The sequence below is a fragment of the Diabrotica undecimpunctata genome, chromosome 9, assembly GCF_040954645.1.
Source record: "Diabrotica undecimpunctata isolate CICGRU chromosome 9, icDiaUnde3, whole genome shotgun sequence".
In the NCBI taxonomy this organism is placed as follows: Eukaryota; Metazoa; Arthropoda; class Insecta; order Coleoptera; family Chrysomelidae; genus Diabrotica; species Diabrotica undecimpunctata.
In genome coordinates, this window is record NC_092811.1 from 93,290,787 (window position 1) to 93,316,673 (window position 25,887).

A 25,887-nucleotide genomic window follows, 5' to 3' on the forward strand; every position below is an offset into this window, starting at 1 on the left:
TTGGGCTTACCCGTAATGGCATTAAGAGAGTCATCAGAATGCAATGTTGACAGCAAAAGAACAATTTTGTTTTGTTTAGGAGTATATGAAACAAGAGTTTTATTTCTATCAAAAGCAAATAGCGATGTACCTACTTCTTTTTTTTGTGGAATGTAGCAGGTATTTCTCTCTTATTTTTTCTCAAAGTAACTAGGAGAGTTAATTGATACTGTTCTAACATTTGTTCAGCTTAGGGAATTGACGTAAACCAATATCAACAGTGAGATTTCGGTTAGTTCCATGTATTGGTTGTGAAAGTTTTCGAACATAATAAGCCGGTACTGATTCGTTGTTTTCTGTGGTTACTCTTCCAACGTATGGAATTGCATTGAGCATATAATATGTTTTTGAATCATTTAGCATCATTATTTTCATTTCATACTTATCAGGCTTACTAGCCATGTAGATTCGAAATGGACATTTTCTTCTATATCCTACAAGCTGTTCTTCTACAGTACAGTATTCGTATGGTGTATAGTACGATTTACAGTTATTCACAAAAATGTCGAATAATTCTCGTATAGGTGCAAATTTATCTACTAATTTTCTTTCTGCTCTACTGTCCTTACTATCAAACCTCAGACATAAGGCTATAAATTGGAATCGCTGCTGTGACATCGTCGCCCGAAATATTCCATTTCCAAATTTTACTGACCAAAGTTCATCTAAGTTACAGTTAGATACTCGTAATGCACCTGCTAAAAATAACAGCCCAATGAAAGCCTTCACGTCTGTTCTAGTTACTGGTCTTGTGTAACTCTGCTGTCTAATATCATTGCATTTACGAATGACTTCTTCATTTGAGTACAAAACAATAACATCTATCATTTGTTCGTTGAACAACAAATGCCAAGATGGTTCAGGAGATTGAACTGTGCTCGCTTTTCCTTTGGGGCCAGGTAAATGTATTACAATGTTTTCTCGTCTTATACGACCCTGTCTTGCTGGTGCTTGTGTGCTCCACCGATGACTATTTTTTCCCAGTAAACTAGTAATATTTCTAACTGGTTCATCCACTATTTCGTCTTCATTGTCGCTTTGTTCACTGTTGCTGTCTGACAGTTGCTCTTCAACGTAATCTTCATCAGACTCGTCCCCTCCAAACATATCGTCTACGATGTCGTTTTCACTCTCATTCTCCCATAAATTGTCTGCCCCTCTCTGTAATTATATCTCATTTAAAGGACGACTATATTCTCTGCTAGTTGATGCCTTTACTCGACTATTTTCTCTACTAGTTGAGGCCATTATACTAAAATAAATAAAAATAAGTTGAAACAAAATTATTACCGTAAACATCACCCTTGGGTCCGGGGTACCCATGCTTGTACTTCTGCATGTACATAAAGTGACGACGCACATAAACCACTCATGCGCATGTCACATTGCAATGAATGACTCTCTGGGTTTCTGAGACCCAACCGTGCAGTTCTAGGGTTATTATTTCTTGGCATCCAAAGGTAGGTAACACAAAATATTCCAGGTCTCTATGTGGTGTTCACTTGTTTTAACTTTGAATTTGACACATTCTATTTATTTTCCACGCACCTAAATTGTTTTTTTTATACAAGCTTTTCTGTCCGCTGATACCGATGTGCTTACAATTTCGCCAACATCACTGACTATCGCATCATAAGCACTATCCTCCTCCTAAGTGTTTTCTCTGTTGAGGCTGGCGATCGATATGGCAAATTTCTTTCTGTTCTGGGCTAATTTATTTCCTCTTGTGTGGGTCCAATTTCTGATGTTTCGTAGCCAAGATTTTTTTCTTTCGTCCTATGCCCCTTTTACCTCCAATCTTGCCTTTTAATATAACCTGGAGCTGTTCAAATTCCCTATGGCACATTGTGTCTCCTAGATATGACGTGTCTCTAATTTTGATAGTATCGACCAGATGAGGGCGTGTGTTCATTGCTCTTAGTACTTCTTCATTCGTAATTCTGCTGGTGCAGCTTATTCTTAGCATTCGGCGGTACATCCATGTTATGTATGGTTTTCATGTACGGATATACTTGGCAACGTTGCACTTGGCAAACGGAACCTTAAGTGACAGCAGTGACATGACAACCACATATGACAATAGATTTAGGTCATGGACTACATGTGAACTGAATTAAGGTTAAGTTATACAATTCTTATAAAGCTTAATAAATTAATAAAACCTATCGTAAGTAGCTTTATGTTATGTCCAACAGTCCTAAAGAGGAATACATCACATGGTGGCAGCGGAAAAGTGACGATAGGTTAAGTTGTGTTAAAAGCCGGTGCATGTGACAAAAGCCTATAAAAAATATATGTAAGTAAAGGAGCTATACTGTGCTCGAATCAAGATGACAGATACTTGTAAAGGCTTAGAACCGTTTAGTTTCCAAGGAAATAATATTTCTCACGAGTGGAAATTTTGGAAGCAAAAGTTCCAGTTATTTTTAACAGCCTCCGGCAAAAGTGAAAAACCAGACCACATAAAAATCGCTATTCTCCTAAATCAGCTGGGAGATGAAGGGCTGAAGATATTCAATACCTTCGAGTATGAAAATGTTGGAGATGATCAGAAGTACAATGTTGTTTTGTGTAAGTTTGATACATACTGCAGCCCTCTTAAGAATTTAATTTATGAACATTTTAAATTCTTTAAAAGAGATCAATTACAAAATGAAAGTATCGATCAGTTTGTAACTGCCTTGAAACAATTAGCATCAACATGTGAGTTTAAAGAAAAGGATACTTTAATTTTGGACAGGATTGTTTTGGGTACACATGATCTACGAATTCAAGAAAAATTATTACAATGTGCTGATTTAAAACTAGCACAAGCTATAGACATCTGTAGGGCTATGGAAAATAGTGCTGTTACTCAACGTGAAATATCCAAAGAAAGTGAAAGTGTTAGTGTTGTGAAGAAAAGAAATGAAGAAAACAGACCTGAAAACAGACCTGGATCTACAGGACAGTCAAGGTATGGTTCAAAGTATGAGAAGGAGCAGTCTACAAGCCAAAAAGTTACTGACAAAAATACAGGTAACCATTATATTCAGTGTTATAAATGTGGACTTCAGCATATTAGGGGTAAGTGTCCTGCATTTTTCAGATATTGTTCTTTGTGTAACAAAAAAGGACACTACCGTAAATTTTGTCCTGATAATAACAACAAAGTCCATGAAATCAATGATAACGATAGTAGTTGTAGCAATTCTGACACTGATTTAACTGATGAACAGGTACTAGTGTGGACTGTTAATGAAATTAATCCGAACTCTTCAGAATGGTTCCAAAAAATCATTATTAATGGTAAAGAGAGTATTTTAAAAGTTGATACTGGAAGTGAAGTCAATATATTGAACAGTAGTGATTTTAAAAATTTAAATATTGATTATAAAATGCTTGAAAATACTAATAGTTCATTATCTAGCTATACTGGACATGTTATTAATGTTGTTGGTAAAATTTATATACCTTGCTCTTTCAAGAAAATATTTAAAGATTGTCTGTTCTATATTTTAGATAATGATAAACAAAAATCTCTATTAGGCCTAAAGGCAGCAAGAGACTTTCAAATTGTTTGTGATCAGCCTAGTGTTAGTATGATAGATAATGAAACAAATCATATTATAAATAGTTATAAGAGCATTTTTTCAGGTGTAGGAAAGGTCAACAGGTATTTTAATATAACTTTATCTAGTGATGCAGTGCCATTCATAAGTGGGACACGAAAAATTCCACTGGCTATAAGGAGCCAAGTTAAAGATAAACTTGATGATATGGTACGTAAAAACCTTATTGTACCAGTTAGTGAACCCACAGAATGGCAAAATCCTATTGTAGTTGTTCCGAAAAATAAGGGATCTGATATTAGAATATGTATGGATCCTGTGTATCTAAATAAATATGTTAAAAGAGAAAGGTTTCCAATTCCTACTCAAGATACTTTATTTGCTAAGCTTTCAGGGGCTAATTATTTCACATTATTAGATGCGTCATCTGCTTTTCTTCAGTTGCCTTTGAATTATGAAAGTTCACTTTTATGTACTTTTACTACACCTTTTGGTCGTTATAGATATCTGAGATTACCATATGGCCTTACCTGTGCACCTGAAATTTTTCAAAAATATATGTCTGAACTTTTAGATAGTATATCAGGAACAATAACATATTTTGATGATATTTTGGTTTTTGGATGTTCTAAAAATGAACATGATAAAAATTTGAAATGTGTTTTAGAAAAAATTAAACAGAGTGGCTTAACTTTGAATTTAGGAAAATCTAAATTTTGTCAAACAAAAGTGAAATTTTTAGGTCATCAGATTAGTAATATTGGCATTTCACCTGATCATGATAAAACAGAAGCTATTACAAAAATGACACCACCAAGTAATAAAAAAGAATTACAACGTTTTTTGGGAACCATAGTATATCTTGCAAAATTTATACCAAACCTGTCAGAACACACTAGTCCTCTAAGATGTTTACTTTCTAGTAAAAATGAGTGGCATTGGGGATATAATGAACAGGCATGTTTTGATAAACTAAAGAATCTTTTGGCGTCAGCCACTACTTTGCATTATTTTAACCCTGACAAAAAGACCATACTCTCTGTTGATGCCAGCCCATATGGTTTGGGTGCCATGGTCTCGCAAGATGGGTTTCCAATTGAATTTGCATCAGTGTCATTAACTCCAACCCAAAGGAGGAACCACATTGAAAAGGAGCTTCTTGGTATAGTGTATGGATGTGAAAGATTTTCATTCTATCTTTATGGCATAGATTTTGAAATAGAGACAGACCACAGACCTCTTTTAGGTTTGTTAAAAAAACCTTTAGATGAAATGTCACCTAGGATCCAAAGACTGGCAATGCAATTAATGAGATATAAATTTTCACTCAAATATGTTCCTGGTAAAAATCTCAAAGTTCCTGACAATTTAAGTAGAGATCGTTTGAATAAAACCGTAAATACTAATTTTATAGATGATGAAAATAATTTAAAAGTGTATTCTATTGTAGCAACATCAAAAGAAAATGAAAAAAGATTGCAAAATGCAATTGATACTGACCCATCTTTACAAAAAGTTAAATATTATGTTTTAAATGGGTGGCCTGAGCATAAAAGCTCTGTACCTTCTGAGGTGAAAAAATTCTGGTCTGACAGACATGATATATATTTATTAAAGAATGTATTATTTTATAAAAAAAGGTTAATTATTCCTGAAGAATTGAAGGGTGAATTTCTTGATGTTATACATCAGTCTCATCAGGGTGTAGTATCATGTAAGAAGAAGGCTCAAGAAGCAATTTATTAACCGGGATTGATGAAGGATATAGAAAACATTGTTCTGAACTGTCTGACTTGTCAAATAAGCTATAAGAGCAACAATAGGGAGCCTTTAAAATCACATGATGTACCTGAAATACATTGGCAAAAAATTGGTATTGATTTCATGACAGTAGCCTCACAAGATTTTTTAGTTGTGGTTGATTATTTTTCGAAGTTTGCAATTGTTAATAAACTAATGAACAAAACGGCTAGCAGTGTTGTAACACAATTAAAAAATTTGTTTGCTATTAATGGACTGCCTTGTGAAATATTTTCTGATAATGGTCCTCCATTCAGCTCTCATGAATTTTTAAACTTTGTCCGTATATATAATATTGAAGTAACAACATCAAGTCCACAATATCCTCGTAGCAATGGCATGGTGGAAAGAACAATACAAACAATAAAAAACTTGTTTTTAAAATCTGTACAAACTAAGAAAGATCCATTTCTAGCTGTATTAGATTATAATACAACTCCAAAACAAAATTTACCTGCTCCTTGTGTGTTGCTAACTGGAAGAAATTTCAGAACCAACTTACCAGTCAGTATGGAATTTCTAAAGCCCAGACATTCTAATAAAAGATATTTTACACAATTGAGAGAAAATCAAAGAAAACAAAAACACTATTATGACAAAGAACCAAATAGGTTACCAGAATTAAAATCAGGACAACAAATTTTACTTCAAGAAAAGAAAAGGAAATGGAACCCTGGAGTGGTTATGGCAAAGAAAGGATCAAGGGATTACATGGTTAAAGTAAATGATACTGCTTATAGACGTAATAGACACTATCTTAGACCTGTACGGTCAGAAGCACAGCAACATGCAAATGCAAATTGTGAGCAAGCATATGTAAAAACTAGTCATGAAAATGATATTGTGACTACTAGAAGGACAAGTATGGGAAATATGAAAGCAGTTCTTTGTCCTGATGTACCTGATGATACAAGGGACTGTAAAACAAATAACACTATCAAAGATATTGATGTACCTTCAACATCTAATAGAACATCACCCATCAATGACATTAATGTACCTTCTACATCATACAGTACTTCACCTGGTTTGAAAACCTCCAGAAGTGGTAGAGTCATTCGCCCTCCTGATAGATTTACCTATTGATATATTTGTGAATTATTGTTATTTATGTACTTATGATATATTATGTGAATTAATTTTTGTTTATTTTGTTTTTATTAAAGGGGACGTGTTATGTATGGTTTTCATGTACGGATATACTTGGCAACGTTGCACTTGGCAAACGGAACCTTAAGTGACAGCAGTGACATGACAACCACACATGACAATAGATATGGACTACATGTGAACTGAATTAAGGTTAAGTTATACAATTCTTATAAAGCTTAATAAATTAATAAAACCTATCGTAAGTAGCTTTATGTTATGTCCAACAGTCCTAAAGAGGAATACATTACAATCCACATTTCAAATGAATTTTTTGAAATATTTTATTTCGATTTAAATCGTATTTTCGAGTTTATATTTTTCACGATTTATTACGATTTCATATTTTTCTTCTATTTTCAGGGTATTTTCGACTTATAATTTAAATTATTTGGATATTTCCTTTATGATTTTTCTAAGTACTTAAACGAACTTAGAATAGTTTCTTATTTGATTTATTCGATATTTTCAGGGAATTTTAACTTAGAATAATTTCGTAAATTATTGTTATTTTCATTTCTCTTTCAGATTTTTTACGTTCTAAACTTAAACAAAAAAAATCGTTATAGTTGATTTCATAATACTGTTTGTAGACGTTTTTTTTTCATTTTCTCTAAAACTTTAAAAAGCAGATAAAAAGTTTTGTAGTCATACGCTTCAATTCTAGATTTGTATTGTCATATGCGCTTCCGAAGTCTATGAAGAGATGATTGGTGTCTATTTTATGTACTTGTTTTTTCGAGGATCTATCGTAGAAAAATATATTTTGTTTGTTGTTCACTTCTAAGCTTTTCATAAATGACGTTAGCCATTCTTTTCTTCGCTGCGTTTATTAGCGCGATTCCCCGGTAGTTTTCACATTCCAACTGGTCTCGGTTTTTATGTAATGGTACAATAATACCGCTATTCTACTCAGCTATTCAAAAACTTTCTTTCCCACATATATGAAATATAATTATTAAGATATTAAGACAACAATACAAAATTAAAAATCTTTATTAGAATGTTTAACCCATTAACCGCCAAGGTATGAAATATGTAAATTTTTTATAAAAATAATATAAGGGTTAGTTATTTATGGTGTTTTAAAGACAAAACTGGATATAATTTTTTTTTAGGTTACAGGGTGTTCTAAAAAAATAATGTTGCGTTTTCGCATCAATGGCGGAATCTGTTAAGAAATTAATGAATTACACTTTTATGGATTATGAGATTTATTTCAAAATTAAAGATACAAAAGTAGTAAAACTAAATAAAATATTTGTAAAAAAGCTATAAAACCTAATATTAAAATTTATGGAAGCTGTCAAAACATGTAGAGTGTAAATGTACATTGCACTTCTGACAAATATATATAGTTTGGCTTTTACATTGTCTGCATCTTTTTCTTGACTTTTCAGGGTGGCGTATTACGATGTGGTTCACTTTGTCAGTTCTCATTTCTTTCGGTATTTCTGACTTTGTTGGCCTTCCTCGTCCTTTGTATTTAGGAGCTGATGTACCCTCATCGTCGCTGGCTAATAATGAATTACTTTCTTCTGATTTTATTAGCGCCATAACAATATAAGAGCGAAACTCTAATTGCCATATTGTAGAGTGATTTGCCAATTTATAAATTTTCCATGCATTGACGATAGTACTGTCTATAGTATTTCTAAAAAGATGCCACCACCATTTCTTTCCTCTTACTCTTATACGATAATTGGCTATGCCGTTATCGTGTAAATCAACACCCCCCATATTTTTGTTGTATTCTTTTATTAGAAATGGCTGGTCTACACTTACTTCTTTTCGTTGTTTTCTATCATACCGTTTTACTTGCTGAATTGGATTTATTGGTATATTATTTGACATCATAATAACGATTGAATTATCATTCCATTTAACTACACAAATTTTGGATTTTAAATCATATCTAAAATCGAAAGCACCTCTGCCCCCTTTTTTTAAATCATTTGAGCTATCTAAAGGACACTTTTGGATTCTGTTTTCCCGCACAGTTCCTGTGGCGTATATATTATTTTCAGTAAGATATTGAAATAGTTTAAAAGACGAAAAAAAATTGTCAAAAAATATTCTGTGTTGAGAAGGAAATTCAAGAACTTTTAATAGATCTATAACAATATCTGCTCCCAGTCCCATATCACTTTTATGTTCTCGTGCTCCAGCGTATGGACTAAACTGAAACAAATATCCATCTTGAGAACAAAGACACCAAATTTTAAAACCGAAGCGAACAGGCTTCCCTTTGATGAACATTTTAGCGGAGTGTCTACCAAAATAAGGAACCATTTCCTCATCGACTGATAAATTTTGTGAAAATACACCAAACTGCAGATTTCTTTTGTTTATTTTGTCAAATAATGGGCGCAATTTAGCAAACTTATCTTGCTTGTCAAGTTGAGCATTATCACATACATGTATATATTTTTTTATATTGCGAAACTTATTTCGACTCATGCAATTTTTAATTAATGGTACTCCATTGTCCTCATCTCTGCTCCAATACATCTCCATTTGTGGCAACGTGTGATATCCTGACAAGATCAAAATAGCAATAAATTTCTTTAAATCAGATACTGTCATTGAAAAATCATGTCGATTGTTGTCCTTGGCATATTTTAAAGTGTATTTTAAAATCATGTCTAATAATTCCTCGTCAAAAAAATTATAAAACACTTCAACTGGTGATTTACCGTAAAGCATGTCCTTTATACGTTGTTTTTGAATGTGCTCCTGCGATTCCGGAAAATTACTGTATACGGGGTCCCTTTTGCTCCAGTTTGGATTATATTGAACAGATTTTGCCCTCTTTGAAGTAGCCTGGCTTGTAGAAGGTTCATTATAATTATCTTCAAATTCATTTGTGTTGTCCTCAGCCATCAATTCGAATGTCCCAGCAGTGTCTTGAGGCTTATCATGGCCTATAAGTAATAAAACAATAAAAGTTACATAACAGTATCTTATATAATTATACCGTATAATACCTTCCAATAAATCGTCATCTATTTTCTCTTCATCAGTAAGCTCATCGACATCTGGTGGTATTATAACAGCATCAATTTCGGTCTCATTTTAAATTTCTTCAATAGCATCTTCCAATTCTTGAATAGTAAGAGGTCTATTCCGATCATAATTATCTTTCCACTTATTTTTGCCAGAACTCATTATATATGTTTTATCCGCAACAATACAGAGAAACACAATTATTGCTGTATATGCTTATACTAAAACGCTCTAGACAAGACTGAACTAGTCAAATACGGTTACACTCGATTTGTCACGTAGCGTAGGCGGTATTACCTAGAGACAGCACATTCCGCCGTTGATGCGAAAACGCAACAATAAGTTTGAATGCATGTAACTTTTTCTTGATAAGATTATTTAATTTTTTTGTATGGTTATTGCTAAATCTGTAGTTTATGCTTTATAAAAATCATATACTTAAACCATTATATTATAAGCAAAGTGAAAATTTTACAAGAAGATTATATAGTCATCACGAATCATGTAAAAAACTGCTAAAGAAATTAATTTATAATAGATAAACAATTAATTATATTTGTTCTATAAAATATATTTCAATATCATCAAGCCTTTAGGAATTAAAACATATAAAGAATTTTCTAAAAACAAAATATTTAGTTGTATAAAAAAAATCCTTTTAAAATGTTGCGTTTTCGCATCAACGGCGCTTAATGGGTTAAGGCACGCTCATGTAAGACAGCATCAATTTCCGCCCAATGTTGCATATTCATACAGACAAATTAAATCTGCAAATTAACGAGGATGGTCGCATTACATGAGATAAAACTAGAAATACAGGCTTGATAACTATATTCCTTTAAAACTAGTTTCTCTTGCTACTGTGAATTAAGAAAACGATAAGAATCATGTTTATTAACATTTTTAGCTTAATTGCAAGAGGTAAATTGTATTTTTTATAGATTATTAGGGATAATATTTCTTAAAACTGCCATCAACTTATTTCAGTCCAACTAAAATAACAGTTTTAATCAAGAAATAAATAAAAAAAATTTAATTTTATATCAGCTTCTTTTATGTATGTAAACTAAGTGCTAAAAATTACTTTTAGTTTATTCTTCTAAGAAGAAGCAGTTTTTAACTAGGTAAGAATACTAAGTCAAAATTTTGAAAAATCTTAAGTATAAAACCTCCCACATATTAAACTCACCACGCTTCCGTATTAAACCGTGCCGATTATCACTGCGCCGTGCATTCGACATCCTCTTTGGCGTCTTCTACAGGGCAGTAGGGCAGTAACTAATAGTAACCGATAAATAAACTTTATATCGACTTGGATTAGATCATAGACATTTTATTTATATCTACGAAATAGATACAGAGTCTGAATACGGAGAATATACAAAGAGTAAATGGGAATAGAACTGAAATAAATGAAAATTGTTATTGAAGAATAAAGATTAAACAAAACACTGATAGAGTTGAGCGCCAACATACCATTCTCCAGTTGTTTCTGTATGTATTGTACGTGTAAGAAAATAATTAGAAAATTGCAATAAAAGATCTTCAAATGTTGATAATCACTTGGAAGGGATTATATCAATGCAGAAAAACTTTCGTTCTAGTAAGTAATAAATAATTATGTTTGAAAGTAGGTACAAGTAGTATGAGCTATGGAAGAAATTATATGAACAAAAACAAAATGTGCATTCAGTGTCGTTTTTTTGTTGCTTGCTAATAACAATTTTATTTTTGTTACATTATAGAGCACCATGTCAGAGATGAGTCTGAAATATCCTACGCCAGTAACGTTGCTGCATCACTTGTAGATGAAATTTAGGATCTATTAGATTTCTTATCAGTCGATTGTATTGCAGATCCAAATTCTGTCCCTGCGCAGCATGAAAAATATGATAGGTATGTCAAGAACAGCGATATGGTAGAAGGAAAAAAGAGAAGAGCCAATTCAGAAGAAAATATAAATAATACTCCAGTAGACCAATATAACCTAGACGGGAAAGTCTGGAAAAGAGGTTAAAGAAATAACTATAAATAGCTGAAATTATGTTGAAATAAGTGCAAGGAAAAAATAAAGGACGAAGTTCGCTTGCAACTTTTCAAAAAATTCTGGAAACAAGAAGTAACAATCTTAGGTTAGAATATATAGCTGCTCTCATGAATTTTAAACAGATGAGTTCTATATGAATTAGGGGTTCTGACCCAAACAAACAACGATATTGACAGCATACCATAATTTATCATTTTCCTGTTCATGGCGTTCGTTCTGTTGTTTGCAAAGACTGTTATATGAAAACTTAATAATATTAGTAAGACATTTATAGATGTTACAGCAGAGAAAAATTGTTCTTAAACATCAGGCGTAATGACATTAGACCAACGAGGATATCAAGAAAATCGAAAGAAGGTATTAGATGTTGATAAAATAACTGCAAGAGATTACATTTTATTTATACTCTTATATAAAAGTAACTATACAATAAGGCAGTAATCCAGAAAATATTTACCTTCACACTATACACTCTCTGGTATATAGGAGAAGCTTACAAGAAGATATACCCAGATAATTTTATGAATCGTAAAATATACAAAAACATATTTTATAGCCTGAACATCAGTATAAAGAAACCTAAGAAAGACACATGCGGTACATGTGACAAATTAAACATGAAAATGAATATGTGCATCAATAAGGATACAACTAAATGAAGAGTTAATCGAACACCAATAACAGGCTGATCAAGGATATAAAAGCAAAGAAGAAGATACATTTTTATATAAGGATCATGCCAAAATGAAAACTATTACTTTTAATCTCCAGCAATGCCTGCCAACACCAGACCTTCAAAGCGGTGAGTCGTTTTACAAAAGAATCATTAGAACAAACATACGAACACATAAAAACCTGCATGAAGACAGCAGCCCTAGAAGCTCTTGGAGAAGCGGACCAAAAATACACCCACCAAACTACGAAATTAACCGAAGACACACTAACATGCATAAAAGAGAAAAAAGAACTTCATATAAAATACCTGAACACAAAAAACTATGAGGACTTGGAACTATACAGAAAAAAAATAAAGAAGTGAAAAGAAAAGTAGCAAATGAAAAAAATGAAAGATGGGAAAAAACATACACAGAGATAGAACAGCACATAGGAGGAACGAGAAATTCAGAGTCATGGCGCATCTTAAAATCGCTCCAAAGAAATAAGACAGAGAAAATCAAGATCGGTCAAATCAAAGAAAACGAATGGCAAGAATACTATAAAAAATTGCTAACCGAAGACCGCCCCGAATTCAAACAATCAGAAATAGACGGAATAGAAATCTACACACATGACGAAATCGAATTAAGCCTAGCAGAGGTAAAAAGAACGATCAAAACTCTAAAGAACAAAAAAGCAGAAGGTCCCGGCGGAATACCAAATGAATTGATAAAAAAAAGGATCGGAAAAGTTATTCCGTATGATACATAAAATGTTTGAGAGAGCACTGAATGGAGAAGACTTACCGGCAGAATGGACCCAAGCATATATGACATCAATATACAAGAAAGGAAATAGAAAAAACTGCGAAAACTATCGGGGAATCAGCATTATATCGTCTATAGGCAGACTGTATGGAAAGACCATAAAGGAAAAATTAGAAATATATGTACAAGATAAAATCGGAGAAAACCAGGCAGGTTTCACAGCGGGGAAAGCATGCTTAGATCACATTTACACGGTCGAACAACTAATAGAAAAAAGAATGGCCAAAAATAGATCCGTCCATCTGGCTTTTGTTGATCTTAAGAAGGCATATGACTCAATACCTAGAACCAAGCTATGGGAAGCAATGGAAAACATCGAAGTTCCACGAAGATTAATAAACGCGGTAAAAGCACTCTACAAGAATAACGAAGTAGCTATCAAAACGGGCAATAGAATATGCAGTCCATTTAAGACGACAAAGGGACTACTAGAGGGTTGCTCCACATCCCCCACCCTGTTCAAAATATTCCTGGAAAAAACCCTGAAACCATGGAAAAGAAAGTGCGAAGGAATGGGTATACCAGTAAGGAACGAATATCTATATACGCTAAGTTTTGCCGACGACCAAATAGTGATCGCACAAGACGAGGATGACCTCAGTTTTATGATGAGAAAACTGGAGCAGGAATATACAAAGAATGGGACGGAAATAAACCTAAAGAAAACTGAATACCTAACAACGGAGAATACAGAAATAAAACAGCTGGAAATAGACGAAGGTAAACAAATCAAAGGAACAGACAAGTATAAGTATTTAGGTTTCATAATATCAAACAAAGGAACAACGGAGGAAGATATAAAAAATAGACTAGGACAAACAAGAGACTGCATACGAAAATTGAACCCGGTACTATGGGATAAGAACATCAGCATGAAAACAAAGAAAAAAATATATAATACCATGACAAGAAGTATCCTCACTTATGGGTGTGAAAATTGGACAATAAATAAGAAAACCAAAAACAAAATAAGAGCAACAGAGATGGAATTTCTAAGGAGAAGCTGCAGAGTAACAAGAAGAGATAGGATAAATAACATGGAGATTAAGAGGAGAATGGGCATGAACTCCGACATAATAGACTACATCGAGCAGAAGAGGTTAACCTGGTACGGACATGTCAGAAGAGCAGACCAAAATCGGTGGATAAATAGAATAACAGAGTGGAGCCCGATAGGAAGAAGAAAGAGAGGAAGACCCCGAAGATCTTTCAGAGATGAGGTGGACGAAGCAATGAGTAGAAGAAACCTACAGGAAGGGGACTGGCTAAACAGGAAAAATTGGAGAAAACGGTTGAGTGAAGGACTACAGTGAAAACTGTGGAAATCCTTGTATATATAAGTTGAAAACCTAATAATGTATTCAGATTGTTGTCATGGTCAGAATAAAAACAGTTTTATAACAGCAGGTTTATTAACTGCTTCACAATACTTAGCGAATTTAAAAATTATTGACCATAAGTATATAATACTAGGCCGTAGTACACATATGGAGTGAGATACTAATTATAGTTTAATAGAAAAAAAAACAAGAAAAAATTTTGTAGTCAAATAGATTATTTGCATGATTGAGCTAAATTAATTCGACAAGTTGGGAGAAAACATCAATTTTTAGTTTCTTAATTTTAGTGACTTATTTAATTTCTTACTAGTTAACCGCAAAACTGATTCATAAAATAACAAGATAAACTGGAGACATTTTAGTAGGTTACTGTATGAAAAATCTAAACAGTTTCAATACATGTTGTCCTTTGACAAAGAAGAAGCTTTCAATACCGTAGATTTAGGAAATAGTGGACAAGCGGCTACAAATTTATTACCCAAGGAGGCATATAACAAGCCTGTGCCTATAACGATAGAAAAGAAAAAGCACCTGATGGACTTACTGCCGTACATATCAGAATCACTGTGAGATTTTTACAAAAATCTACCCACAGATAAAGACTTAGCTGATCTGCTCCTGGTTTCACCAACTAACGATGATTAAAACTTTAAAGTATGTTTTAGAATAAACGCTGATATAGAAGCTGTTACAAATTGGATGTTTGCTGAGTCGGATGACGATATACGTATGGATGATAGCGACACAGACGAAGAGGAACATGTTTCGGAAGGTGATGATGATTCTGAGTCCGAATTGAGTGATGGAAGTAATGCCGAAGACGAAGCTGACAGTTCCAACGAGGCTTATTTAGCTCATCTAAAGAAAATGGAAAAGTTTTCGACTCATGGATTTGGCAAAAAAATCCAAACAAAAAAAGTAAGCGACCAACTCGCAATATATTACTCCGTCTCCCTGGGGTCATTTGACCAGCTAAGAATCTCACAGACATCGTTGATATTTGGAAGTGCCTCATAACTGATCCTATGATTGAGAGCATCGTGAACTTCACAAATAAGTACACAAGTATTGTAAGACCTAATTATTGTCGTCCAAGAAATGCCAAGGATACAGACAAACTAGAAATAACAGCCCTTTTGGCCTTGCTTTATTTGGCGGGCATTTACCATGGTAATTGAGTTAATCTTGAAGAACTATGAAGAATGGATGATTTCAAAATAGTGATGAGTTGGAGAAGGTTTCTATTTTTAATGAGAGCATTACGTTTTCATGACATAGCTACGAGAGTAGAACGTAAAAGAATGGATCGCTTGACCTCAATAAGGAATATTTTCGGGGAGTTTGTGTCTAATTGCCAAAAATGCTACTCGCTTGGGAACAACGTTACAATTGACGAGAAACTAAAGGCATTTCGTCAAAGATGCTTCTTTATTGAATACATCCCCAAAAAACTCAATAAATATGGGAACAAAATTTATGCCATGGTTGACGCTCGCATCTTTTAACACGGAAATTTATGCACGGACTCAACCTGATGGCCCATTCTCCATAAGTAACAAACCACGAGTCGTGGTAAAAAGGTTGGCAACACCTATATTTAATACGAGGAGAACACTGATCACTGACAACTGGTTTTCTGATTTTATTTTGATAAAAGATCTTGATGAGAAAAAAATTGCCTTTGTAGGAACAATGACAAAAAAAAAAATAAGGCCTAATGTTTGATTTTAAACTTAAGGTTGATTTTAGCATCAAATATTTTGACACAGTCTTGCTATTAGTCTTTTTTCTGTAATGTTTGAAAAATATGTCAACAATACAGATTCTGAATATCGTATTATTTTCTCTCTTCACACCATGCAATAAATTCAGCGTATGTTTTTTCGTACAACACTCTGCTTTTTTCAGACAGTAAACTTAAAGATATTTCATTTGCAGTTTCTGCCACTTAAGGTGGAGTTAAATTAAACTCTCCGTCAATATCTATCTTTTGATTTTTCAAATACACAAAATTTTAAATAATAAAGTAAATAATGACATACAATGGCAGATAGTACTAACAGCGGCTACTTCATTTTAAATTTTTTAGTGGGAATATAAATAGGTATATGTTTGGTTGCCTACACCACAGGTCACTGCCAATCACAGAACGCTTTATCAATTTATGCAGGCAATGTATGTTGTGTTGCCTATAATGAAATCGTTCATTAATAGAAAATCATTCATTAATAGGGGTCATTAATCAATGATTTTGAGGATGTTAAAATTGATCATAAATGGACGGTCGACGGAAAATTGTTATTTAACCAACAAGTGTATTAATAAGGGCGATTAACAATTTGGATATTTTATTGCGTGCGCGAAGCGAGCGCGATAATGTTCGAGATTGTTAATCGCCATTTTAATTCACGAGTTCGTTACAAAACTTTTCCGTCTACCGTACTGTCCAGAAATAAAGATATCTTAGTTTAAATTTTTATTTACTTAACGATAAACAACAATTTTTTTAGCTTTCATTAACTGTATTCAAAGTTTAATTTTCTTAAGTGGTAGTTTTATGATTGTAAACATTAAAATTCTGCACTGATCTGCACTAATATTGTTCACATCTGCAATGAGAGTGTTTCTATTTAAATTAAAGCGTTAAACGGTAGAGGGATTTTTAAAAATGTAGTAACGCTTCAAACAATATAACATTTTACTCACCAAAATCTTTCACCTTGCTCACTGAAGATTTATGTACGACTGAAAGAAGGTATGACGTGGCACTATCTTTTGCACAAAACGGCTTAGATTCGCGCCAAAATTTATTAAGCATAATTTTCAACGCAATATGGCAATATGCAGCACAAATCTGGGGTACAGCAAGTAATACCAACATACAAAAACTTCATCGTTTTTAATCGAAAGTACTGCGCCAGATCTGTAATGCCCCTTGGTATATTATGAACCACAGATTACGCCACGATTTACAGCTACCAACAGTTTGCGAAGCAATATCTGCTGTAAACTCTGTATACAAGAACAGACTATCCTGCCATCCAAATCCGCTGGCCACGGATCTGCTCAACATTTCACACGTAAGAAGATTAAAACGACCAGACCCTTTAAACCTCTAGTAAATCAGGAAAAATAGAGCATAGTGTCATGATGCGGTGAAAAGTGTTTTCTAAATATTTCCTTAATTTGTGTTTTTAGCCTTGTAATTCTCATATGTGTGTCAGTGATGTTTACCTGTATTAAACTCTGTTTGTTAAGTGAAAGTTTAAACTAATTGATTATCATAGATTATATTTATATTAAATTTTACCTGGGTGCTCGCCACTGGGCAGCTTCCCACTATGTTATTGTACATAAATCATACATATTGCTGATTGTTTATAATGAGACAGATTGCAATAAACATTGGATGTTAAAAAAAATTTTTTTCAACGACTCCTACCTATACATTTTCAAAGTAACAAAAGTGTTGCTGTTATATACAAATAGAGCAAAAAATTACGAAAATTTTAATATAAAAAATGAAGAAGAAGACTTAAGTGCTCATAGTGCAGTGTAATTTTTTTTTTTGTACAAAATTGTTTACATTTTAGTTCTATTTTGAAAAAAACCTCTTTTTTGTAACCATGTAATATACCTATACGTAAAATTGTACAGATCCGTTACTGTTACTAAAAACTGTTAGCTGGATGCGAATTTTTCTTTAAATACAAAAGATTCTCAGTTCTCTAGTATTCCTAACTAACTGCAGTTTTTAGTTTATTTTCGTCTGCTATCAGCAGCGAAAAATTTTTAATCTATAGATATTCTTTATTAAAAACTTTACTTAAATAATTATCTACATAAACTATAACAACGTAAACAAAAATAGGAAGCCGATACTAAGAGGACAGTATAACCTCAAGGGATTTGGTAAGCAGGTGCAACACTAACTACAAGTTTCCTTTAGATCGGCGAGGGGAATAAACCACGAAGAGTTGGCCACAGGGAGTGCACTAGATGCACTCTTGGTGGTTTCCGGTACATCTTCCTTCACCTAATGTTCTTAATGCAGTTCATCTTGATAAATAATTCCAACGATGGGTAAATAATGCTACATATTTATTACAAAGAGAATGTTTTACGGGTGCCGTACGAGAAATTTGAGAAATAAATGTACCAAAAATAATAAGTTTTAAATTTAACTTAAATATTGTAATTATAACGATAATTAGGTTAAATTATTATATAAAACAATAAAACACTAAAAACTCTTGTTTTCAACACTTCCACAAAATTAATTTTAAAATATTATCACATTATACTATATCACACAAATATTACACAGCTGTTTCGGTCAGAGTGACTTTCTCAAGTGATTTTTGTTACCTATGTGTTTACACTTTATAGTCTTTAACTGAATAAGTTAAGGAGGGCAGAACTGTTTGTCTCAAGTTCAGAATCGTTCAGGTCATTTAGAATTATGTCTGTATTTTTTAATTTGTTGATTTCCATAAATTATGGTAAAAACCGCTTAAGGCCTTTACTTTGAATAAGCAGAATTTGAAATTCGTCATTAAAAGAATGATTATGGCCTAGAAGGTGAAGTGCGTACATAGAGTATATTTTTCTATTATTGAATGACGTTTTATGTTCTGCTATAGGTTTGATAAAAGGTCTACCAGTTTGATCGACGTAAGTTTTTGGGCAGTAGCTATATTTAAGTTTGTATACTCTGCTGTGAACTTGAAGACAAGACAGTTACAAAGTGAAAGGGACATTGACCCACAAACCATTGGGGCATTCAATAAAGACATATTGAAAGTGAGTAGAGATATTAGGAAATTTAAACATGAAAAAATTGTACAGACTATAGAGCAAAACAGAAGCATAAAGGTAATGAGACGAAAAATGGCAAGTGAAAACAAATGAAAAGAAACTTTCAGATAGACAGAAAATACTTGAAATAGTCGAAGAATTCTACACTATATTATACACAAACCAAATTAACAATAACGTAAGTGAAGACGGTAGACAGAAGGTTCAAAACCAGGGATCTGAGGACACTGTAGAAATTACTCAAGATGAGATATAATATGCACTCAAAAAAATAAAAATCAACAAGGCGCCAGGATATAATGGAATAGTTACAGAAGCTATAAAAATTGGCGGAACTTCTCTTCTAAAAAAAATACGAGACCTCTTCAATAATCACCAATCGATTGGAAGAAAAAATTGAGCTATATCAGCCAAGAGAACAGGCTGGTTTTCGCCCCAACTACGGTACAAATGACCACCTATAGTGCATTAAAGTCTTGATTGAAAAATCAATTGAATACAACAGACCTTAAGTTTTAACATTCATAGACTTCCATAAAGCGTTTGATACTATCGAACTACCCGCACTTCTAAAGGCAGTGGAAGAGTGTCGAATTGATCATAGGTACACCAATATTATAAAAGATATATACAGAAATGCTACAACAACTATAAATCTGCACGGTCCTACCAATACGATACATATCAGGAGAGGTATTCGACAGGGAGATACTATGTCGCCTAAGTTGTTTATTACTGTACTTGAACATGCTTTGAAGTCACTGGAATGGGAAAGTGAAGGAATAAATATTGATGGTAGGATGCTTAGTCATCTACGATTCGCAGATGATATTGTTCTGATTTCAGATGACCTAAAGGCTGCCAGTGATATGTTAAATGAACTCAGCGATGCAGAACGTAATGTAGGTCTAAATATTAACTACCAAAAGACAAAAATGATGACTAATTTAGTTCCGAGCCATCCTTTAAGGGAAGAAGACGTCGCAATTGAAATTGTTGAGAGCTACATATACCTAGGATATACGGTAAAAATTAGCAGAGATAATCAAACTGCTGAGCTAATAAGAAGAATAACACTGGGATGGGCAGTATATGGAAAACTGAAAAAAAGACCACCCACAAGATGGACTGACGACATAAAGAGTATTTGTACCAACTGGATTGCAGCAGCGCAAGATAGATCTGAATGGAGTTTTTTCGAGGACGCCTATGTTCAGCAGTGGATAACTATGGACTGATGATGAAGATACTCCGCTGTGTAATTGCTTTTCTTTAGGCTCCTGTCATTCTTAGTATTTTTGTCTAAGCTGGTGTTTGTTCTAAAAGCTGGTGTTATTCCTTTCTTTTTTATGTGTTTGGCTATTTTTGTTAATATCTTGCCTGTATATATAATCGAGCAGAGAAGTTACTGGGTTTTTATCTGGTGGTGGAAATACTAATTTTGGGACTTTCTTATGTAGTTTTTGATTTAATTTTATTTACTGTGTGTTCGTTATACCCATTGTTTACTGCTATTTGCTTAATGATTTCTATTAATCTATGTAAAATGCTTTGGTAGGCAGACAATTTATGTTGTGTAGGATATGATGATGAATTGTGTATAGCCGTGGCAGTATGGGTAGGTAATGCTAGATGCTAGTATGCTAGATTTAACTTAATTATTTCTATCCTAGTAATGTTTCACCCCTTAACTACCCTCTATGAGAAGTCAATAATTTTGCTAGGTTAAAATTTAAGGTGATAGAAAATCTATTTTTACAATTTTACTGTACTCTACTTGTAACTAAAAGTATAAATTGCTTGCAAGATTTTTATTGAAAGTCCTAAGCCACAGTTAATAGAAAACATTTCACAAGCTACACATTCACTCTAGCTAAATGCAAAATCTGTTTGGAAATAGAAAAGTGCTTTGCTAGATTTTTACTATATTTTTACCAGACTAGCCATTTTTTCTCGACTACCCTAATTGAAAAGCATTCTGAATTATAAATTTTAACTGTTTTAAAATATTTACTCAGATTCGAGTTGTGAGTACACTTTTTGAATATAAAATACCTGAAATCAAGTTGAGTGTTAGTAAATACAATGAAAATATTATATTTCACATACTAATTACCAGGTAATAAAAAGTGCAATAATTTCATTACGTGTATTCCAATAATTAGCTAATTGTAAAGGCGGATCGAGACACCTTGCGCACCTCTTGTCAAAAGATTAAAAGATTTGTATTTATTAGGTGTCTGAAAATTTGGAAAATAGTTTAGGTATTAAATATTTTAATATTATTTAAATTAGACGTTTATTAAAGATTGCTCAAAACATACTGCGTAGAGTAGTTGTATAGCATAAAGAATTTATATTACTTGAAAAACATTATAGGTGATAAATATTTTAATGACAGATTGGTCAGAACAGCTATTTTATTTATAGTTTAGATTATTAGAATAGTAAAATAAATTTATATTCGCAGCATTTCAAAAATTTAAAGATATTTTTATTTTTATTTTATATCAATATTGCATTTATTATCAGTTGGATATCAGTAAAATTTACGGGGTATTAGGGTATTAAAAGCGTTAGTTAAGAGGTGAAACATTATTAGGGTGTTAATAAATTCATAAAAACCTAGCTGAACACTGTGGTATTTCCATTTCCATTTCTATTTCTATTGTGTGTGTTTCATTGGTGAAAAATTATCAGGGTGGTTAAAATTTAGTAAAAACTTAACAGAACATTTTTTATTTCAGTTATAAGTAGAGGACAGAGAAATTGTAAAAGGAGATTTTTTTCACCTTAAATTTTAACCTAACAGAATTATTGATTTCTCATAAGGGGTAGTGGAGGGGTAAATAATTACTAGGGTGGTAATACATTTGTAAAAACCTTGCAGAATAATGTGGTATATCATAATATTTATTTTAGTTATAGCTAGCTTGAATATTAAGCTGGCGGAATCGCTCCCATTGGGGTAGGTTTGGGGCTGAAAAATTATCTTGTTGGTAATAAATTTGTAAACAATGGGTGAAAAAATATATCAAAGGCAAAAGCTTATTTTTTTGAATTTTGCTAGCTCCCCTTAAGGGTGGTTTTGTGGTGAAATATTATTAGGGTGGTAATAAATTAGTGAAAAAATATGGCGTACGTTAAATTGGATTCCGCTCAAGTATTCCGCTAGATTAAGGGTCCTCTGTCTGAAATTATGTCACGGAGAGTTATTGATGTGATATTCGCAAAAAAAACGGTAGTAGTCAATGAAGGCTTGTTGAAACTTTTAAAACTATAAACATTATCATATTTTTCTGTAAGCAAACATTGATGAAAATCAGCAGTTAAACCATATTTAAACCGTGGTACACTAGAGACTAGACTATCTGTAAGGAACAAGATTTTATCTCAAAGTGTAAAGGCGGGTACACATATATGCGAGCAGAACTGTTCGCGAACCGTTTGTGAACGCTATATTCGTTAATTTGTACGACGGGACGAACCGCTAGCGAGCTGTTCGTTCGTTGCTCGTCAGGAACCACAGCATGTCGGTTTTTGGGACGAACACAAAGAATGTTCGCAGAACTATAAATTGTGTCTATAAATTGTTTCTGCTAAGTGTGCGATGATATCATTCTGTTAAACAAAATTGCTGAACGAGCGCGGCTTATCTAAGTAGCGAGAGAAATTAATAACAGATAATGTAAACAAAATACCGAAATGTTTAGAATAACGAAGTAAATTAATTCTTGGTTTGTTATTAGATAGTTAGGGTATTGGATAGCCTGAACATAAACATATTTTCGACGAACTCTTCGCGAACAGCTCACGAGCAGTTCGCAAACAGTTCGGCTCGCATATGTGTACCCACCATAATATATCTAGAAATAGGCAATATTTATAAATATTTCTAATGATAACACCCTTTCCCAATGTGAATTAAATTAATTTTTATTTATACTCCTCCAGTCAGAGACGAAAATAAGTCTAAACCTCTAAAAATCATACACACAAGCTAAATTTTGCCGAGAATATCAATTTTGGGACCCCAAAAATATGCAAAAAAAGTTAACCACACCTACCCCTGGCTTTCACCTAAACACCTCCTTATTACAGGTGAAAAAAGGAAAAAATCAATTTACCAAGGATCTGCACGCTCTAAAGAATTGTATAGAATGAACCATTCTCTTACAAATAACGCTTGAAGCCACCGACGATGTTAAATGTCGTCTTTTACGCACGCGAAAAAAATTTTAGATAAAATTTATATCAACTCGGCGCTAACGGTAAAAATTCGATATCTTTTGAATAAGGTATCATATCGACAAAAATCAAAATTCGTTTTAAAGGTGAAGAGTGCCCTATGAAAATTTTTTTGTTCCTGGAAATAAAGTCAATTTTTATAAAGGTAATAAATAAGTAAACATTGCGCGAATTCTAGTGAAATCAATAAAATTATCATGCAATTTCCATTGCTAGAGCCTAATTTTCATAAACTATTGCATACAATTTCGGTTTTAAGTTTTAGAAACAAATTTGAGGCATTTGAAATATGCCTAGAACACTCTTAATCTAAAAGTTCACATTACAAATGATGTTAAATGTTTAAAACTGCTTCTTTTCAATTACAGAAGTACGTTTTTGAAGATTGCACAATTTCAGCTATAAATTTCGCCTAACACCATCCTCGTGGAAGTATTTCCCGTGACGCGATATCCTTTATAACGTGAAAGTATAAAATCTGCATTTTTAAGGTATATTTCAAATGCCTCATATTTGTTGACAAAACTCAAAATAAAATTTCATGTTATAGGTTTTAAATATTAGGGCTCTGATAATGAAAATTACATTCGTATACAATTTTATCGTAGTCCACTTAAAAACTATCTACTTGATTTAAAAAAAAAAACACTAACTCTGCGAGTAGTGTTTTTGGCCCCTATAAAGGCGAATATAAAGCAAACAGCATTCGAAGCCCTTGGGGAAAAAGAACATATAACAAATAAATAGCACTATTATGAAATAAATGAACCAAAAAAAAGAATAATTCAAGAAAAAAAGCAACTATACAGAAAATGGCTGACTACAAACAACGATGAAGTTTATAAAGAATATAGAGAAAAAGATAGAGAAGTGAAAAAACAAATAACACAGCAAAAGAATGAAGAATGGGAAAGAATCTGCTTAAATATTGAAACATATATAGGAGGTACAAGAACTTCGGAGTCATGGAAAGTACTGAGAGGATTGAAACAAAACTCAAAAGAAAAAATTAAATTGGGAAATATACAGGACAAAGAATGGAAGGACTACTACAAGGAACTATTAACAGAACAAAGACCACAATTCATTGGAAAAGAAAACAGGCGAAGACGAAGCAGATTCCCACAACAATAAATAGAAATAACAGATAGGGAAATGAGAACGGCCATAAAAGCAATCAAAAATAAGAAAGCACCGGGACCTGGAGGCATCTCACCTGAGCTTATAAAATACGGATAAAAAAATTACACCGGATGATACAATGGATATTTCAGAAAGCCATAAATGGAGAACAGCTCCCAAAGGAATGGACGGCGGCATATATGACATCTATATTTAAGAACGGAGATAGAAAACGATGCGGAACTACAGAGGAATAAGCGTAATATCATCAATAGGAAGATTATATGGGAAGATACTGCGAGAAAAGATAGAGCAAGCGATAAAAGGCAAAATCGGAGAGGATCAGGCAGGCTTTACGGCAGGAAGATCATGCATAGACTACATATACACACTGTAACAACTGTTGGAAAAGAAAAAAGCAAAAAATAGAGATATACACTTGGCATTTGTGGACCTGAGAAAGGCGTATGACTCTGTATCAAGGTCAGAACTATGGGAGGCAATGTACAAATTAGAAATACAGACGGAACTTATAGAAGCTACAAAAGCTCTGTTTAAAGAAAATCAAGTGTCCATTAAAATGGGAACAAGAATCATAGGAGACTTCACCACAACAAAAGGGCTCCTGCAGGGTTGTTCCACATCTCCAACCCTATTCAAAATATACTTAGAGAAAGCCTTGACTACATGGAAAAGAAAATGCGAAGGCATGGGAGTACCGGTACGGAACGAATACCTATATACATTAAGTTTTGCAGACGATCAAGTAGTGATTGCACAAGACCAAGACGACCTCAGCTACATGATGAAGAAACAACAAGAAGAATATACCAAGGCTGGCCTAGATATTAACCTCGCGAAAACAGAATACCTATCTACAAGTGAAGAAGACATAGGAGATCTACAGATTGATGACAACGTAACAATCAAAGGAAAGGATAAATTCAAATACCTGGGGTTTATAATCACGAAAAAGGCAACAACAGAGGAAGAAATTACACAAAGATTAGGACAAACAAGAACAGCAATCCGACAACTTAACTCAGTATGGTGGGATAGACACCTAAATATGAAGACAAAAACGCAGATTTATAAAACATTAGTGCGAAGTATTATGACATATGGGGCTAAAAATTGGATCATAAACAAGAAAAACAGCAGTAAGATAGTAGCAACAGAGATGGAATGCCTGCGAAGATGCTGCAGAGTAACAAGAATGGATAGGAGAAGTAATGACGAAATGAAGCAAAGAACATCAATAGAAACAGACATACTAACATATA

The 25,887-nt window shown here is 33.1% G+C and overlaps 1 protein-coding gene across 1 annotated transcript; it reads left to right on the plus strand.

Annotated features, from left to right (window-relative positions):
* The first annotated feature begins 2,369 nt into the window (after nt 1–2,369).
* On the plus strand, nt 2,370–6,476 carry LOC140451236 (uncharacterized). The gene is made up of 4 exons (XM_072544970.1): nt 2,370–3,477; nt 3,541–4,167; nt 4,333–4,971; nt 5,992–6,476. The coding sequence occupies exons 1-4, from the start codon at nt 2,370–2,372 to the stop codon at nt 6,474–6,476; spliced, it is 2,859 nt and encodes a 952-aa protein (XP_072401071.1).
* The last annotated feature ends 19,411 nt before the right edge of the window (nt 6,477–25,887 follow it).

What these genes read in the sequence shown, in the direction of transcription:
- LOC140451236 (XM_072544970.1), top strand. Translation starts at nt 2,370, where the DNA reads ATGACAGATACTTGTAAAGGCTTAGAACCGTTTAGTTTCCAAGGAAAT. An exon ending in TATGTCTGAACTTTTAGATA is followed by an intron (nt 4,168 to 4,332) that starts GTATATCAGGAA and finishes TGAAATTTTTAG; the next exon opens with GTCATCAGATTAGTAATATT. An exon ending in TGACAATTTAAGTAGAGATC is followed by an intron (nt 4,972 to 5,991) that starts GTTTGAATAAAA and finishes ATTATGACAAAG; the next exon opens with AACCAAATAGGTTACCAGAA.